Source organism: Arctopsyche grandis, chromosome 7 (assembly GCF_051622035.1).
Source record: "Arctopsyche grandis isolate Sample6627 chromosome 7, ASM5162203v2, whole genome shotgun sequence".
Lineage (NCBI taxonomy): Eukaryota > Metazoa > Arthropoda > Insecta > Trichoptera > Hydropsychidae > Arctopsyche > Arctopsyche grandis.
The window spans coordinates 18,779,437-18,799,525 of record NC_135361.1 but is presented as its reverse complement, the minus strand read 5'-3'; the positions used below and the strand labels follow the sequence as shown (position 1 = coordinate 18,799,525).

Below are 20,089 nucleotides of genomic sequence, written 5' to 3'. Positions count from 1 at the left end.
TTTGAGGGGCCCCGTGTTGGGACGTTCGACTGATCGACATTGATATTTTATATTATTCTACATAAAAATACATATATTTCTTTAATGCTAAATGTTTATTAATTTTCGGTCCGCGTATTCTTTGTATACATGTGAAATCGTACCTGTTATATTATATTTTCTTATTCGATTATTTAAAAAAAATAGCATTTAACATATTGCAGGTCTGATTTTTTTTTTTGGTTTGTCATAGGTTATGGAATTATTTTTCCAGGGCCTGGGATTCCTCTCGGCGGCCCTGGTCGTAATCGAGATAATGTACATACATATGTATGTAAATACCGAGTGCATGAAAATATTCATTCCGTTCATTTTTTTAGACACAATTTTAATACAAATAAAGACATACAAGAAAAGTAAGTATATATGTACATAAAGACATTTTAATATAGTAGAAATATTTTGAACAACAGGCTTTAGCCAAGATCCCCCTTGTTGTGTTATCGTGTATTTGGGAAAATTCTACACACATACATATGTATATAATATGCAAGTATATAGAGGACTACGGCAATTTTTCATTTTCATCAAAATATGATGGCTGAAATAAATTTTTTTATCAAAAAAATGTTCATGAGAAATCGCGTAATTTAATATTTTTATGGAAAGTGCCGATGAACGTAGAGGTGGACGTGGAAGTGCTAGAAGTGCTAGAATGGTACCCGAGAGAATGCAAAAGTAATAGGAAAAAAGGGTAATTGGAAGTCCTCAAATAATATGGGTAGACAAAATAAGGAAAATGTGTGGGGTGAAATGGACGAAAGTTACGCAAAACAGAAACGAGTGGATGCGTGTTGAAGAGTCCTTTAACCAGCAATGGATGGTGAATGGCTACAGATGATGATGATGATGTAGTTCTCTAACAATTTCTCAGAGACTAACATGTCTGCCAACTAGGGATCCCAAATCCGAATATTCGAATAATTTTTATACGAACTTATTTTTTTATTTTCAATCTACAACACATTTAGTTCTATTTGATGTTCCGGATAATGATTCTCTTAAAATTTAATAATATCTTAAACTTCTTAAAACTACAAATAAATAATTTAAAGCTACATACTATTCGATATTCGATATTCGAATATATTCGAATATTTGGGATCCCTAATGCCAACAAATAAGACTTTATTTATAACGCATTGAGCATAGCCAGTCGTTATCAAAATTGTATTTGACAACATATTTATTTCCTTTATTGCAATCCATTTACTTAAATTGACGCTTCATTTCAATTTTTGGATCGTAATTTATTTCATACTTTTTTCTTATGACTTATCACTTTCGCTTTTTCATACTTTTTCTTATGACATGTCACTTTGACTCACAATCTACATATGTACAATATAGATTTCGATAAATTAATTTAGTTTTAAGCTATTTATTTAGTTACCCATTAACATTTTATTTTCTATAATGATTTTTTTATGTATCATTTTTACTAAACACCATAGGCAATTAATGGCATAGGCCATAGATAATAATAAAATTGTCATTTAATGTTATCGATCGTGAACAAGGGCATCATTGTTAACATAAAAGTTCTCGTACTACTATCGATAGGGCTTATAACTTTGGTCTACATAACTAACCATAATCATATCATACAACAGAAACGGTTGGAAAAAAATATAAAACAAATGATTGTCAACTGAAAATTTAAATACATATGTACTCTTGTTTTCAAATTTATATTGTAGAACTCGTCATGATTGGAATACCTGGAATTTTCTTACGCTTCATCTCGTCGACAATCTTTGAATGATGCAGCGGCGTGCTGTCAATGTGTGCGAGGGCAGTTTGGGGGCGGCGCGATAAAGGTTACTTGCAGGGGGGCGGCTGCGTTTCCACTTAGTCTTCGCTCACACTTCGGCCAGGACATACCTGTGGGTGCACCATCACGCATTCACACCACGCACCACGCAACATTGCCCCAGTGGCCCACTTCATGCGCGTTTTCGATTTCGCACAATTTTCACCCGAGGTTTTCTCAGAAATACACCAAAGGAAATTTGCGTCCAATTAGAAAATCATCCCCGAAAAGGTGAGTCATACGAATTTTCTCTATTCATATGTGTCTTAACTTTTACCATGGTAAAGTTGCACCTGATTTTGTCACATTTTGACTTCAAAATTTTGGGGATTTCTATCCAATTAACATATTTGAATCGTCGAAGTTATTCAAATTCATCTCAAAATTCGTATCACGCACAAAGGAGTTAATAAATTCAGAAAATGGAGATTTGTAGCCCCGAAAGAAAAATACGATTTTTCATGAAACACATCTACTGCGTAAATCAAAGAATGGACATGATCTTTTTGAATAATCGTTCAGAAAATATTTCCTACATTATTCCGATCGCTTTAAAACTTTGCCATTTTGCAACTTTGCCCCTGAGCTATTTTCATCTACAGTTTGTCAAATTATACTGTACTTCATTTCAGCTAAGTTCGCAGTACGAAAACTCTAAATCGATTCCTCGATTTGTTTTATATTGTATTCTGAGTTGTTTGCAAATCTCTATTGAGAAGGAAATCTTACCTGATGAAAAGAAATCGCGTATTTTTTTTCAATTATCAAATTAGCTGAAATGAAGTATGAAATTATATAGTGAAGTGGTTACTTAACAAATTTATAGTATTTATAAACACAAATTTTAAGTTTTGACTGTTTAAAATGTTGCTGTAAACGAGTGCAATGAGTATTTGTATAAATATCGTTTCGAAAACGCTAAAAAGGAAGGAATGTATGTAAAATGTATTGATTAAAAATTTCATACGAAGACTCTAATTAACGTTAAAATTTACTTTGATTGTTTATTGTGTTATTAATCTATGTAATGTGATAGGTAAATTTAATCTATTGTAATTTCGTTATGTCTGAAGGCTTCTTCAGAAGCTTTTGTCTGCAATAATTTGTCATCGAGACATTTTGCTCTCTATAATTAAGCGAAAAAAAGTTGTAATTTGAATAAATCAAAAAAAAATGCATCGGATCATTTGAATTCTCGCCGTATTGTATTCAAATTTTCGACAAAGTGGCCTAAATCATTTATAAACCGCATTAATCATCGGTGCAGGTAGAGAAGGATGTGCAAAAAAGGAAATGACCACATATTTTAAAAAATAATTTTGCGGTTGTGACAATCAAATATGTACAAGAAATTTTCCAAATGTTATTAAACTTAATTTTCATTTAATATATACATTACGAATGTAATATATTTTTTTCTTTTGACGATCTACCTCGAAAACAACGTCTCAAACACTTGATTACTGTCAAAATTAAGAACATTGATAATAAATACAACGCGACAGTGTGAACAAACAATCTGCATTTATTTATTTTATTTGTCTATTATAAGCATCTATTATAATTTATGAAAATCTGCGTGGCCGAATCTGGACATGCCAAACTCAGTATGCTAAATAAATAACATTTAAGTGTTACATAATAGATTTAAAACATAATTTATTCGATGGATTCTGGAAACTAAATGTATGTATGTATAAAATAAAAATATCAGTAAAATGCTGATTAGAACGTGACATAAGATGACGGAAAAGATGACACACGGCAAATATATTTCAATTATAATTTTAACCATGTTTATAGTAATTTTTGAGTGCTCAGACACACCTGTTAGCCTGAGGTCACCGACGTGGGAGATAACATCATTTGTTTCATGCACTAATCGAAAACTAATTGTCATTAGGAGAATCTGCACGAGACACCTGTCGTATTACATACACAAAAATCATTACCACCTGAGCTAGAAACTTATGCGTATCAATTCTGATACTAGTTTGATATCAGCTGCTAAAGATCTGTATACTAATCGTTTCAGGGAATACGAATTTACGGCAATTTTCGATAATTAGGGGTTTTCATATACATATTATAAAATGTGATACTTATTATTATTTTTAACCCCTTCTCCCGAAGGCAATGGTTTACTAAAAAAACAAACAAAATTGAAGAAGCGCGCGCTTTATGTATGACGGTGAGCCACTAACGTTGTTATTATTTCAGTGTCAAGCTTTAGAAAAAATAATATAACGTCAAAACTGGATCGTAAATATATTTTTTGTGATGGTTTGTCGATTAAGATCGTACGTCGGTAAATAACCTGAAATAAAGTATGCAATTCACGGTCAATGTCGACGATATTCGGGCATAAATTAGCATATCGTTGACGACTCGCGTTTTTTATTTCTATTAATTCGATAAGTAAATGTCGAATGTTGCATTCGGAACGTTTACGTTCGTTATTTCGTGTGTTTGCGTATTTAATGCACCGATGCTTCTTCACATGTAAAGGACGGATAAACATAAGGGCAATCGCAAGTAGCAATACACGTTCCAACAGTGCTAAAAGTAAGATAGCAATAAAACAATCTCGAGTTCGTATTTTTGTACGATCTAAATACTACATCTATTGCTACTACGTATATAGATTAAGTAAAAAGGTATTATAAAAAATTAACAATAGTCATAACGGCAAGAAACTATATTGACCTAATCACCGTTCGCTATTCATAGTAGAGATCGAATACACGGTTGCAGTTTTCTTAGAAGTGGTCAATATCAGGGTTCAAAGCATGACTGTCCTTTTTAAGAAATTGGCAATAGAGCGTGTAGCAGAATCCACTTGTAGCCGATCTCTATTATCTATCATAAAATCATAAGCAACGGATTTAGCCCTCTTTTCAGTTAAATTGTCAACGGGCAAACTCTAGATCCCGATTCGTATTAGTCAGAATATTTTATCTGACCAATAGGCATTTTTCATATATTTTTCATCCCACTGCCAAGTCAACTGAGCTATAGGCAATGGGCGTAACTACTATGACGCAGGGGTATGCGGTGCATGCCTTTTCAAGGAAATAAATTTAAAAATTATAAGTTAATTTTTGTAAAAAAAAAAATAAAGGACCTTTTGGTAATTTTTAGCTATATGGTTGCATAACATGTGGAATAAAAATGAATAATTTGAATTGAAAATTACTGCTCAATGAAATCGTTGCTGACGTGCCAGAATGAGATATTTTCCACCTTAGTGAGCGTTTATCGGTTATGAGTAGGTTATCGGAGATTATTTTAACCTATCTGTCTGGTAGCCTACGCTCATCATTATTTTCATAATTAGATGTGATTTATGAGTGAAATTTTGATCTTCTCTCTTCCATTTGGGCCTCGCTGTTTTGTATTTACGGCTGGTTTTTAAATGTACGTATATCGGTGCTGGTTGTAGATGCATAATATTCCCTACTATGTAATCTGTTTATTTTATATTTTTACTTTATCTGCTATTATTATAATGCTATTGACTGTATTTTTATTTTCTCCGAGTTAAATTTTCGACCATTGTGGCGCATTATGATTCCTGTAATGTCACAATCGTCCAAATTTAAACTTAAATAAACTATTGAAGAAATGTTTTGGATACCTTCTTCGGCAAATTTATGGTCAGCCTTTGCCTTTTTATTTGGGCAAAGTGTTAATTTAGGCGAAAATATATCAGTTCAGGTATCGCTAAACCCGTTTTGGACTAAATTGATTTATTGTAAATAACTTATCTCTAATTTGTATACACACAGACTCTATTGTAAGCCCATAAATCGCCGAGATACAAAACGATGACAAAAGTTCTCAAAAGGTTTACCCAGTAAATCAAATGCTCTGATCAAAGAATATTAAAACCACTTTTGTACCGGTTCGTATGTATATGCAGAATTATACCATTAATCAATGAAAAATTGTTAAGCATCGCAGCTTAAGCGATGACACTCGAAAGGATTAAAATTTGCTATTTTTTTTCGCGAATCATAATATTACGGCAACCGGTTACATTCTAATTAGATATGTATGACAATAAATCAATGCAGTCCAATTAATTTGGATTGTGTGTAATTTTTTTGGCTGTTTATGGGAGTGCTCTCAACGTGTAAATGTCGAATATCGATCGAGATTTAATCTGGCACATTCTTGCAAAGGACGTTTTGAAACGATCGGATATTTATTTTTTTTATCGATAACGATTAAAATCGTTTCAATTAAATTTATGTGAATTTTATCGTCTAATATGAGGCAAATCTTGATTGTTTACTCAATGGGAAATTCGAGTAATACAACAATATTTAAGTTCTCAATTGACCGGTTAAATAGAGTATATATGAATTAATAAGAGATAGTCAATTTTTGTATGAAGGCCTACCCCCAACCCTCGGAAAAGGTGCGCAAAAGATACGGTCAGTAGATTATCCTAGCCCTTCTGCGGAGTGGGGGTGGGTCTTTGAAATGGAACGATCTCTATTTATTACCAAATATTGGCGTTTGGTCGATGCTTCTTGCACAAAAATGGTTCTCTATTGACAAATATGCTTTTTTGCTCTCTTACTTTGTACAGTAATGGAGTATTTATTGCTATTGTTATTTTAAAATCACCAAGCCAACACCTAAGTCTATTCATTACTAGACACCGGACCCACCGCGCGCCATCTATTGTTCAATTGTTGTAAATGCTATGTTAAAAGTTCGTCAAACCTTTTTTTTGCACTCTAGCTTTGTAAATAGAGCCAAACCGCCCCGATTCCTGGAAAAAGCACGGTCTGTATCCGTAGTCTATTCATTACACTAGTTATAATTTATAACTTTATAACTTATAAGTAGTCACCGGAGCCTGAGGGGGCCGTGTATTGTTCAAAGGTTGTAAATGCATTGTTAAAGGTTTGCCGAACAATGGATAGCACTGTGACTATCCTACCTCTATTTATAAGTTATAAATAAGGGATGGATATTAATTTTGTGGCATTTTGGCTATTGTTAAATTCGTAGAAAACCTTTTTTTTTGTTCTTTTACTTTCAGAACTGTTGGAACGTGTATTTATTTGCGACTTATTAACTTATTAATGACTGTCCGTAATCTAGTTATAAGGAATCTTTTTATGACGTCTTCCTTTTCCACTAAACGGTTAATATGTATCTTTGTATAAAGTCAAAACACCATTTTATGCACTTTTAAGAAAATTTTATGTCACGTTCCTTTTCTACACAATTCTCAATGGAGTTGATAAACGGTATATATATATAAGTTGACCTAAGACGCAGACACACAAGACAATACATACGTGCCACGTGTTTTTTTTTTAGATTTTTTGGCACATAAAAAACGTTAGCATGGCTTATCTATGCTATGGCACCCGAGTGAAAAATCACCCCCTGGAGTGTTTTCGATGACATTTTATCCTTGTATTGACATAGGTTTGACAGTGATCGATAACGGTGTCTCTCATATTTGAAGAAATGTAGGAGAAACTTGTCGAAATAATAAGATAGTACGAATTAACAATGACCTGAAGAAAATCCATTCCCAATTGAAGACCACGAGCATGTGCATGGCGTACGATTCAGTGTGTTTTTTTACAGTTTGTAAAAATGATTAACTAATCCAAAGCTATTTGTATTGAATCTATTCACTTCTATGACTAAAAGCAGTTGTAACCACGCTAAAATTTATGGAGGTTCGTTTTATTTATATGCATTTGAAAACTTGTGAAATAAACTGTGAAATTTGTGTTGAATAAAAATTAGCAAGACATCGACCCTATTAAATTTTCGGTCTGTAAACAAGGCTTTTGCGTCGCAAATTTTTCGCGAATTTCGCTATAGATTATTGTTTTATTTTTTATTTTTTTACTGTTGTTCGTCCCGGTCGTTTCCTTTGACATTTGGGTGGATTTTAAAGCGCAAACATTGTTTGGACCGGTCGGTGATTGAACTCGGGACGTTTGGTACATATTTATTCGGCACACCGGTCCAACCGGCCGCCGACATCCGAATTATCGCCTTACATTATTCATAGAGTCTCTAACGTCTCGTTGGGTGAAATATTTGAGAAACAAGCGTGTCGGAAAAATCGCCCAACGCTTGGTCACCCCAACCGGCGCGTCTCTACTATCTGATCGAGTCAACGACACGAACGTTGAGCAATTGAAAAGTGAGATGAAAATTGAATCGTCTTTAGATTTAATTGATTCTGTAAGCCTTCTGGCGAAATAGTCGGAAACAGATCCTTCGAGAGTCCCCATAAATATTTCAAACCGTTGTATAATTTCGAAACTTATATTTTATGCTATTAAATAAATTGTTATATTCTACATAAATGTTCCCAGTAAGAGAATTCGCTTTGAACTTACTAAAATAATTATCTTTTTCTATTTTTAAATAATATTATTAAATAATAATAATTTAAAATTGAAAAATTAAAAACTGAAAACTGTGTACTGTTGATTGGTATATTATTCTCAAAATTTTATATATAACACTACCAAATTTGGTATATTTACTCTGTCGTGGTATTTTTAGAAAGGTCGTATATTTTCTGAATAAGTTTCTTTTTTTTCAATTTTTCTACCGCTCGAGCGACGCCGGGTAATCCGGCTTGATAATTATAATTTAGTGGTGATCGGGTATGGGTGTGAAACTTGGACATTGAACGTTAGAATGTTACACAAAGTCAAATGCTCTCAAAGGAGTATGGAACGCTGTATGCTCGGGATAACGAGGAGAGATAAGAAATGGAATACGTGGGTGTTGAGTATGAAAAGGATAGTGAATATGGCAACGAAATGTGGACAAAAGAAGTGATGAAATGGTACCCGAGAAAATCTAGAAGGCCGCAAGGAAGATGGGTGAATGAAATTAAAAAAAAAGTGTGGGGTGAGATGAATAAGAGTTGCGCAAAACTGAGACGAATGGAAGTGTGTTGGAGAGGCCTTCAACCAGCAGTGTATGGAGAATGATGAACTAAAAACTCATAATATGATTGTTTCCAATATTGTGTTTTTTTTCTGATTTTGATATTAAGATACTTCACACACCAAAACGAATTTGAAAGCGAAAACACACCGAAAGGAACGGCACGGCACGTCTTTGTGGATTTCAGTCAAGTAAGAGCGTTCCCAGTTCATTGTTAATTCGTACGATCTTATTATTTCGACGGCTAGGCGTGCTTGGGTCTTTTTGCATGTTCAAAAGTGTGTTCTCACGCCCTAAGAACTGTTGTATAAGCCTAAGTAGCTTTCGTCACACTTGCTGGTATATATTTGCGTATTGTATATACATACGTATGTACATACATAGGTATATTTTAAGAAAAGCTTCCCAAAATCCATGTTCAGATTTAATGTATTCGTCATTAGCGATGCAGAAGCACTGTTTACATTACGAGTTCAAAGACACCACGCATGCCGAAAAAGTCTACGAATATTTTTCCTTTACTTCGTGAATGCAAAGGATTTGCATATTGTGTGAAATAACCATTGATTTTGCCATAAACAATTCAAGTATTCAATTAAAGTCAAGAGTAATTAGCACTTACACAAAATTTTTGATTGATTGCCATCGCCGCGAGCGAAGTTGTTAAAAAAGTGTACATATATCGATTTTAAAAATTAAATAATAACCCCTTTCGGGGTTAAAATTAATACTGACGAGATTGGAAGTTCGACACGTAATGTGTGCAAGATTTACACACCAGATATACTCCTACTATACAAGTTTAACAATAAACGTGAGACGTCGAAAGGGTTAATTAAAGATTTATATGATACATACTCGTTATTTGAATGTGTTTTATTTTTTGCTGATGCAATAAAAAATACGGTTTTATATGTATGTACATACATGGTTTATTGTATGGGAAAGGCCGGTCGTTAGCCTCTATGATGATGGGAAATTATGATGATTTTTTGTATACATACAACCCGTGAATATTTCTCTCGTACGATGATGTCCTTTCCTGTATCTGATCTGTAATGCCACTTGTATTTCCAATAACAGTGTGCGACAATTAATCACCGATTGCCTTTTCTCGAAGGCCGTTCAGATTTAAGAATTACCTATTATTAAGATTTTTTAAGTATAAGCTTAATAAAATGCTTTCAAATTAAGTAATTCTCTGTCGAGACCACCGTGACAATTCAAATTACTACTTTTTTTTTAATATTCTTTTCTTTTTTAAAAACTTCTATATTGCAATATATTTTATTTTTATTTTATAAATTTGATTTTTATCGCAAATATAGATACTGAACACGTTTTGCAATTTAGGTATATCTAACAATCATTAAATTCAGATTTTCTAGAAATGGGAGGGTGGGAATGATCCAATTTTATTGAATCAATCACAACAATTAAGTTAGATAAAATGACGAACTCTGGCAGGAGGTGGCTGGTCTGTATCTTGCCAGCACCAATATAAATCGAATAATTACTCGATCCGGTCTGGATTTGAACATTCGACCTCTCTACTGATAAACAATGGCTTAACCAGTGAGCTACTCTGCAGTTTGTTTGTACAATATAAGGGGAATATCTGGTTATATCAACAAATCGAGAATTTACCAGTGGGTCGTCGTCAAAATGGGGTTAAATATCGGTTTAATCTGCTCGCAACATTTCAAGGAAAAATCGAGTTATGTTGTGAAATAATTTTTGGCCATTTCCGATGACCATGTTGAGAAAATCCTGGCTACTACGAGTATGCGGAAAATAAATTTTGTGGATACCATTTTAGTACAGCAATCCATTAAATCATTAAATTTAAATCTACTGGGGTATCACTTAATTGAAATGTATATAGAATTCGAGTTGTATTTTGAGGAAAATTGGATTTTAATAAATTCAGGAAAACCGCCATATTGGAAACCTATTAGCGTTTGAAATGATTCATTTGTTTTTTATGAAAAATTTAAATGTCTTTCATACTTTAGAATTTTTAAAGATTTGTTTATCAGGTAAAATTTTATTAATACATAAGTATGTAAGGTGTTATTAATGATGTATTCGTCTACATATGTATGTACACATACATTGTACAAGATTTCACACGAGCAATGAGAAAATAGAACAAGGAAAAGTTACTGAAATCAGTACATAAATATTTTAACATTGTCGAATTTCCTCAATGATTATTTAACTTTATGATCATTTTCCGAATGATTGTTGAAATTGTTACAGGGTTTTTCTGGCTTGTAGTATCTGACACAGTGCTAATGATCAGTTTCCTTGGAATTTTAAAAACATTTTCAGTGCGGCTTTCCTGTTAAATATTTTCTTAGATTACTCATATCGTACGGATTTTATTAACCTAGCACTAAAAATTGCTATGCAAATGTTGAATCGCACATCATTGCATATTATTTGTATACTTATGCTAACAATCAAATACACATATGATAATAAATGACACTCGTAATTCGTCTGTACGATAGTTGGAATGATTTGAATATTTAGCCATAGAAACTTTGAAGAGAAAAAAATCAAGATATTTTAATTAATCACATATGTAAGATCAATGATAAATGCTTACTTATTGGATGTATGTATGTACATATGTATGGAACGCGAGGCTAATATTTACTCGATCGTATAACCATTCAAAACATCCAACTACTATCCATTTTGAGTTGCACTTAATCGTTGCATTATGCGTTTACATTATAGCAGGTAATATTTTCGTAAATCGGATATTGTTTCCTCATTCTAGCCATAAACTTCGATGCTACTTGAGTCGACTTCTCGGTATAAGAATTCAAAAGTTGTTTGATCGTGTAGGTTTGTACGCATTTGATAGTATTAAAATATGCTGAAAGAATGCAATGTTATCAATTTTCACGTGCGAAATTAATTACAAGCGTGCATTCAATTGTTTTTAAACTTCCGGTAACTTTCTATATGACACTTTATGCATTTCGTTTATATTGGCCCACTTGCTAAGCGTATGACGCATAAACGATCTAATTCTGTGTCGAAATTGATTGCATTTGAATAAATGAACACTGAATGTATAATGTGCTAAAAAACTTCAATGTTTATTGCCAATTTGATCAATTCGGCAGCTTATTTGATGTTTTCAGATAATTTTAGAACAATTCAGATTGGATATCTCCTGTCAGAAACAACGATATAGACAATCGTAATGTTATAGGAGGTCATAAGACCGCCCACTCTCTTCTCACTTTCTCTGTTAATAAATCCTCTCATACATAGCTACATATAATTGTTTAATTCGACATTGTTTGTTCTCACATTTGATTGTTCATTATTAGAAGCCTCTGTTTGCCTCCGCTCGTTCGTCTGACAACATTTGGATTTTATATTCTTTATTCTTCCGATCGTTTCGAAACTTTGCCATTTTGCGCGGTTTGGTCAACAATATATATTCGAATCAAATCCGCCAGTACGATGGTGAAAAATATTCGTAATAGACAAGTTTAAAAAATGCAACAATTTTGACCATCTTGACGTCTAATGATAAGTTGCCGTATTTATTTCCCTTCCGCCACCCCCTCACTTTGTTAGATTTTAATTCTTTAAACGCCTATGACTTTTTCTTTTTCTCACTACATCTTGTAAAAAAAAATTCTATTATTTTTGTTCTTTACTTGATATTATTTTCATGTTTTATTTTGTTTATATTTTATTACATTTTGACATTTAATTTTTATTTTTGTATCTTTTGTTTTTACATGTATATATGCCTAGCTATAGTGACGCTCTGGAGTATATCTGTAGTGTCACTAAGGCTCAACTGTAATAAATAAATAACGTAATTAAAATAATGAGGATTACCTTATCGGTTCCATGAGATTTTGTAATAAATACATTTTTTATTTGAAAACATTCCTTTTATCTTCTGTAAAAATCGAATTGAGTCGAGCCTTTTCACATTATTTTAAGAATACGTATTGAAATGGGCACTGCATATTAAATCGTAATTAAATTAATTCGCCTTGAATTGGTGCCAAATCGGTCATAATGTCATAATGAAACCGAAGTATATTGACCTTGAATTTTAAATAAATCAAAAGCATTGATTGAAAATATCGAGAAAATGCTTATGAAAAACATAACCTTATAAGTTAAATGAAAATTCCCATAAAAAAAGTATCACCGGATTGTTGACGATGAACTTTGACCCAAATTTTGTCCTGATTTTTTTTTAACTAAGATCCAATTTACATACGTATGGATGTATATATGTACATACATACATATGTATATTGAAAAGTTTTTGACAAAATGCGACCTTGTCATTCAGCTGCGATTGTTTCAATTCGTACTAAGGAACACATTTGACTTTCAATTTCAAACATATCTGTGATTCGTGACCAGCAATCCTGATGATGGAGGACCGTCTCCGAGAATTTATTCATTTATTGAATGTGTACACTTGCATAACCGTACGCACTACCAATAATGATGGAAAAGCTTTATGTATGCCAAGTTTCAATGGTTCCTATGTAAATACATATGTACATGCATAGAAACATATTGCGACACTTGGATATAAACATTGACCACTAGGTCACTCTGAAAGCAAACATAAACTCGAATTATTACAATTATTATTCAAAATATTATACTAATAAATTTGATGCATTTTTCCCTTATGACACTTTTTTTTCAACTAAAAGACTTCACATTAAAAATTATAGGAATTTTGTTCAATTGTTGTTCCGATTATGTGGTTGGTCTACGCTTTATATCTATTATATTTGTTAATCAATCGATATTTGGAATTAGTTCCGTCACCGAGGAAATCTCAACCAGACGTCTGGTTTCGCAAAGCTCGTTTGTCCGGTCATGAAAGAACGCCTCGTGCAACAATGCTCGGTTTTGAAGTTCAAGATGAACTGGAGGAGCATTGTGCCTTGACATTTGGCGAACGACGCAAACATGATCGTATCCAACAATACTTAATCACACCCTGTATCCGTGACAAATCTATCGAAATTTGGCGCCTAAAGAAAGCTCCAACCTTTGAAAGCTTAGTTGAATACCTTCAGGTTAAAGTTATGGAGATTTTTCAGCCTGGTTACAGAATATTGGGCTTGATTGTACTGAAGTAAAGATCAAGAAACTCATTCAATATATTGGTGGATTCTAGTACATTTATTTATTTTACATAGATATATATTTATTTTACATAGATATAGCCAGCAGCATAGCTCGGTCGTTAAGCTTCTGCTTAGCGTCGTGAGGCACCGGGTTCGATCCCTGGGACCCGGGCCTCGAATGAAAATGAATTTTTCAGAGTATGCTGTTGGTTAGACCTGAGTTTCTGACTTCAGGTTGATAGTTTCCTATCAGAGTTTGCCAATTTTCTCTGATTTCATTGTTGAAACGGTTCCCGGTAAAAATTGGCTAAAATCCTTCCTATATACAATATGTCACCTATAATTTGTGATTGAATGATGTGCAATAAATAAGTTTGTGTACAATTTGATAGATGTCTCATTGATTTGCAGTGTCTTGTAATTCAGTGACTTATATAATGAATAAAAAATGCTGCAATATTTATAATTGGCCAGGAAGGCGCATTGGGGTTGCCTGTAATGCCTTCCTGGTATGTAATTAATAAAAAATAAAATAATAAAAATAGTCTTCTTGACAGTTAAATAGAATCAAGTTTATAAAAGAAGACATCGTAATTTCCAATGTAAAAACATTCTTTTTCACAGTTATATTTATTATTTAAGTGGTTTATTATATCAAAAGAGCTTTTAAATTTATTATGAATGCACATAAAATGATTATTAATTTATGGTTGCTATTTACGACAGTAACAAGATAATATTTATTTTTTATTGATGTGAATTCGATACAATAAATACAATCATGTGAATAAATCTTTGAGAAGCGTTGATGTGACCAGTTTTTTATGAAGAGCTTCGCTAATCGATCAGTGCAACTTGCCTTTTTACTTTGAAGACAATTATGTATTATTGAATAGCACCTGTGTGACATTCTGAACATCCACTTATTTCAAGGATATGGATCATAAAATGTTACAGTCTATTATACAAATAAGAAAAGAAAGAAAAGACATATATCGATACTAGTTTCTCGACAAGTCATAATGTATCCACACTACTAGAGTGTCTCCGTAAATGTAAATCGGTTCCAATTTCCATTGCAATCGTTGGAACTTGCTAATTTTGTCATTTTTTGGATGTATATTTTGTTTCTTTTGAAAAAAATTATGCTAATTATACATCGTTCATCGGACGTGTCACAAACGAGTGAATTAATGAGATAGGGTCACCGAACGGTCTACCGTGAAATCAGCGCACATTTTTGGAAACTTTTTATTTTTTTAAAACATTAAGAGGGCTGGACACCAGCGCCTTGTCCATACAAACGTATTACACTTCTCCCTTTCTCAATTATGTAACTAGAGAAATTATTTTTTAATATGCTATGGATATCCACCATTGGGATGCATCTATCGTTTTATTTTTTTGATTAGTTATTTTTTATAGGAGCTAGGAGCCGCCAAACATCTATAAAATCGCCTCTTTTTTACACCCACAAAAAGAGTCCATTCTGCTTATTAAACGGTCGATTTTAAAAAAAATACGTGCATAGTTGCACAGAAAATATCTTTCTCATACCGATGATGAAATTTTTTTTAAAATTGGCCCAGTTTCGGAGGAGAAAATAGGAGAATACGAAACCTCGATTTTGTTGATTTAAAATACGTTTTATCTGGTCGAAGCGCAACTATCGCATTCACTCGATATGTATATTGATATATATTGTCGCATTCACTCAATATACATATATATCGAAGAAAGGAACGGCAACAAAATTAAGGTTTCGGGTGTACAGCCCTATTAAGAGTTTATATCATATCTATTTTAAATCTAATTAAAAAAATATATATTTATTTTCAGATGTCCAGTATCGATACAGTAACAGAGCTATGCAAATTTTTCCTTAAATGGAGTCTTTTAATACAGGTGAGTGCTTATCATGATATAATATTTATTTTACTATAAATAAAATAAATAAATAAATATTATATGTATGCAAATAAGGATTAATCAATTAATTTAAATTAATGTATATTTTAGATATTATTTCACGGTAGAGGAAAATTAGACGTTATAGGGCATGGAAGACTTATGGATCCTCCGTCAAGGAACGCCATGTGGAGGTTTGGTTTTCCAAATCCAGTTAACTACAATGACAATGAGCTTTTTTGCGGTGGATATGCAGGTACAACTCAAAACAATTAATATCAACAACTTTGCTCACACGTGTTGCTATTTATATTTGAATTTAAACTGCTGGCTATATCCATTTTATATTGGTTGTGGCTATTTGCAGGTACTATATCTGCAAATTATTGGGTATTTGCAGGTACTATATCTGCGAATTATTGGCTATTTGCAGGTACTATATCTGCGACAGACGCAAAGCCTTCTACGCATGCGCGTGAACTGTTACTGTCAGCGTGTTTACTGTTAAAAATTTTTTTTAAACCTCTTAAAATTTAGTTCGAACTCGTAGTGACGTAGAGTAAAAAATATAATCCAAAATAGTTAATATTATTAATTGTTAGAAAATTATTATCATATACAACGTATAATACCTACTAACATACAAGTACAGCCGCGAACTAGCTAAATGATATAAATCTATTATAATAACTTGCGAAATTTATTTGCCTCATGTAATAATGAACGATTGATTAAACAAGTCTAGCATACATTAAATGTAAGAAATTATAATCGGATTATAAGTTCACCCGCATGCGCAGAAGGCTTTGCGCCTGTCGCAGATATAGTACCTGCAAATAGCCAATAATTCGCAGATATAGTACCTGCAAATAGCCACAACCTTTTATATTATCTTTGTGTTTATATGTGTTACTAATGTGATATTTTTATCATGGCAGTGCAGTGGGAGCTTAATAATGGAAGATGTGGAGTTTGTGGAGATGCCGATAATATAGCAAAGCCTCGTCCTCATGAAGCTGGTGGTCAATATGGTAAGGGGATTATAGCTCGGCGTTACAGCGTTGGACAGGTGATTATTGCAATACGTGCTTCATTTTTCAGTAAAATTTTCTGCATAATTTATTTAAATAATTACAAATTCAGTATATCTCTGCAATAGTATCCAAATCACACGAGTGATATTTTAGAACATCACAACTTTTCGAATAATTTTTATTTGATACTAATGCAAAACAATAAAATGAAATCATACTAATTATTTTTGCTTGTATTGTTTGTAAAATTTCATTAAAGGGTGTTTATTAAGATAAAATTGATGTTTTGGATACTTTTTGTAAAGCCGCTTTCAACTATTTGGGTTGATGACAAAATTAAAGATTTTACCATAAAAGAAAAAATGTTTATTTTTGCTCAAAAGGGATATTTTCTAGGAAATAGATGTGGAGGTTGAGCTGACGGCCAATCATTGGGGAAGATTTGAAATTGGAATTTGTCCAAATAATAATCCATCTTATGAAGCGACTCAAGAATGCTTCGATAGGTAATTTTATTATTGATCCATATACCAAATATAAAATACCAAAATATACAAGTTTTTGGAGAAAATTGATGGCCTCGGTAATATACATATCTAAATATAAGTGGTTGCGTTAAAGCTAACCACCGAGAGGTTCCCGGGGTTCCAGGTATTTCTGCCTTGATGTTGGTCAGACTTGGATTATTTGTAAGTCGATCGTTTCCCATCAGAGTTTGCCAATTTATCTAATTTCATTGTTGAAACGGTTCCCCATCAAATTTGAATATGAATATGATATATGTCACTACTATTTGAATATGATTTCAAATTATATATGTACAAGTTTAATACCATAGGTGTCACTCAGGGGTAAAACCCGTAGTGGCATCATGGTCAAATATAAATTTAATTAAAAAATATACATATAACAAACAAATTTACAGCTACATATGTATGTATTGTACATATGCATATTATTTTATTTTATTTGATCTTTTAATTTATATCAGAAAGGCCTAACAGGTAACCCCAATGCGCCTTCCTGGCCGGAAACATTTTACATTTGATACAAACACTATTAGTATTATACATACATATACATAGTAGATAAATACATATCAATTAATATCCACAGAGACACCTATGGTCAAATTTGTAAATTTGCAACATTTTAAACAATTCAGCGAAATTCAGTAAATACAGATCAATTAACATCCACAGAGATATTTATGGTCGAATTTGTAAATTTGCAGCATTTTATTCAATTTAGCGAAATTCGAGATTGCTGAAAAAGTGAGGTTTTGCAAAAAAATTGGTTAAGGTTGCTAATTTTTTGGAACTGTTCCAATTAAAATCAGATAAATTGGCAAACTCTGATAGGAAACGATCGACCTGGAGTCACAAATCCAAGGTCTGGCCAGCAGAAACCAGTGGGATTTGAACCTGTGACCACTCTGTTCAAAGCATTATATGTTTACCACTAGTCTATTCTGCTGGTTATTATATATAAACACAGTGGTGGTCATTTTTTAAGTAAAAAGTTACATAATAATTACAGAAAAACAATATATCAACAATGCATTGTTTCAGAAATCCATTGATGCTAGTAGGAACTAAAGACAACCGTTTCATGATTCCATTAGATAGTCCTAAGAAAGATATCTTCAGATATAAAGTACGTTTACCAGCTTATTTGACGTGTTCTCAATGCGTTGTTCAGTGGACATATTACACAGGTATTATATTATTTTTTGATTTTTAAATGCTTTTTATTATTACGAAATACATCTTATATCTATTTAAATAGCTACTTATATACTAATCATTTTCTATTTTACAATTTAATTTAATTTGGTTAGTAATCATAGTATTATATTATTCTAATTTTAATCTATAGCATAATAGGAAAAAGAGCTCAAAAACATATTTACAATCCTTATAAAATGCTCATAATACATACATCTAATACATAATATTAATTAAAGACTCTCTAAAGTCGATGACCTAAAGCAGATTGTGTATTATATTATACAATATAGTAATTATTTCATTAAAGCGCTTTGATATGAGTGTTTTAACATAGATATTGTTATAACTTTTTAGGTAACATGTGGGGAGTGTGTGCTAATGGAACAGAAGCCGTAGGCTGCGGTAAAGCTGAAACATTCAGAAATTGTGCTGATATTAGTATAGTCACCAATACTGGAGGTGTGCCACCTTCTGCTATAGGGCCAGACAATCCCTTCCTCTTATACTACAGGGACTATCGTGCTCCACCGACAAATAATGTGTTCCCACTTGTTGTCAGGTACATATATGAGTAGAATTGTCTTCGGGGTATTTATTGATTATTTAAATTGGAGAATTTTATATGTCCTGTGTTTTCAGAGATCAAGTTTGTGTGCCTACTCCATATTATCGTTCAATACCCGGCATGGGTGATTGGTGCCAAATTAATTGTTTGCGCTATCCGCCAAACTGTCCAGAAACTATTTGCCACTGCCCGTAAGTATTGAATTTGCGTATTAATGTATGTAACAGTAGCTCCATAATAATAACTTTTTTTTCTCATCAAATTATAGGCAAACATGTTCCGCAATCGGTGATATTGAAGGAAAATCTGGCGCCGATGTATACTGTTTGGATGCCTGTATCACTTATCCGCCTAAATGTCCTGCTAATAGATGTACATGTTATTAAGATTATTTTTTATGTAGGTTCAGTGAAAGTTACTAGTAATTCTAATAAATAGTGATATTTGTTTTATAGCAAAGAATGTTTGACAATATTTATGCTTTGATTTTATAATTTTAAAAAATCAGCTTAAACAATCCCAAATAAAAATCAAATATATTATTTTGCATAATGTAATATAAAAGAATAACAAATCTGTTTTTTATATATATATATATATATATATACATATATATTATATTAGTTTAATGTATACATCATTTAAATTTTGATTATTATTTACATATTGTACATACATAGGTAAATTTTCAATCGTTTTCTGAATATTTTTTTAATATCTAAAATGTACAGTTAAACAGAATACTTTTTGTAACACATTAAACGTCAGTTTTATTTGTATTGAAAATACTCATTGTAAACCAAACTCAATTACTTAAATAAAATACTGAAATCTTTTATTTAGCGGTTTATTTATATTATGAAAAATATTTTATTGAAATAAAAAATTACGTAGATTTAACAGCAAAC

General features: G+C 32.2%; 2 protein-coding genes across 2 annotated transcripts in view; both read left to right on the top strand.

Annotated features, from left to right (window-relative positions):
* The window catches only part of LOC143914659 (uncharacterized), a 198,483-nt gene that overhangs the window by 64,175 nt on the left and 114,219 nt on the right, over window positions 1-20,089 (top strand). The window lies entirely within an intron of this gene.
* On the top strand, window positions 1,893-19,702 carry LOC143914655 (uncharacterized). Its single transcript, XM_077434945.1, has 9 exons — window positions 1,893-2,083; window positions 15,784-15,849; window positions 15,964-16,108; window positions 16,791-16,921; window positions 17,283-17,392; window positions 18,458-18,603; window positions 18,971-19,175; window positions 19,256-19,372; window positions 19,450-19,702. The coding sequence occupies exons 2-9, from the start codon at window positions 15,784-15,786 to the stop codon at window positions 19,565-19,567; spliced, it is 1,038 nt and encodes a 345-aa protein (XP_077291071.1). The 5' UTR covers window positions 1,893-2,083; the 3' UTR covers window positions 19,568-19,702.

Coding starts and splice junctions, on each gene's coding strand:
- LOC143914655 (XM_077434945.1), top strand. CDS start 15,784: ATGTCCAGTATCGATACAGTAACAGAGCTATGCAAATTTTTCCTTAAA. Junction 16,922..17,282: donor GGCGTTACAGCGTTGGACAG/GTGATTATTGCA, acceptor GATATTTTCTAG/GAAATAGATGTGGAGGTTGA. Junction 19,373..19,449: donor GAAACTATTTGCCACTGCCC/GTAAGTATTGAA, acceptor ATCAAATTATAG/GCAAACATGTTCCGCAATCG.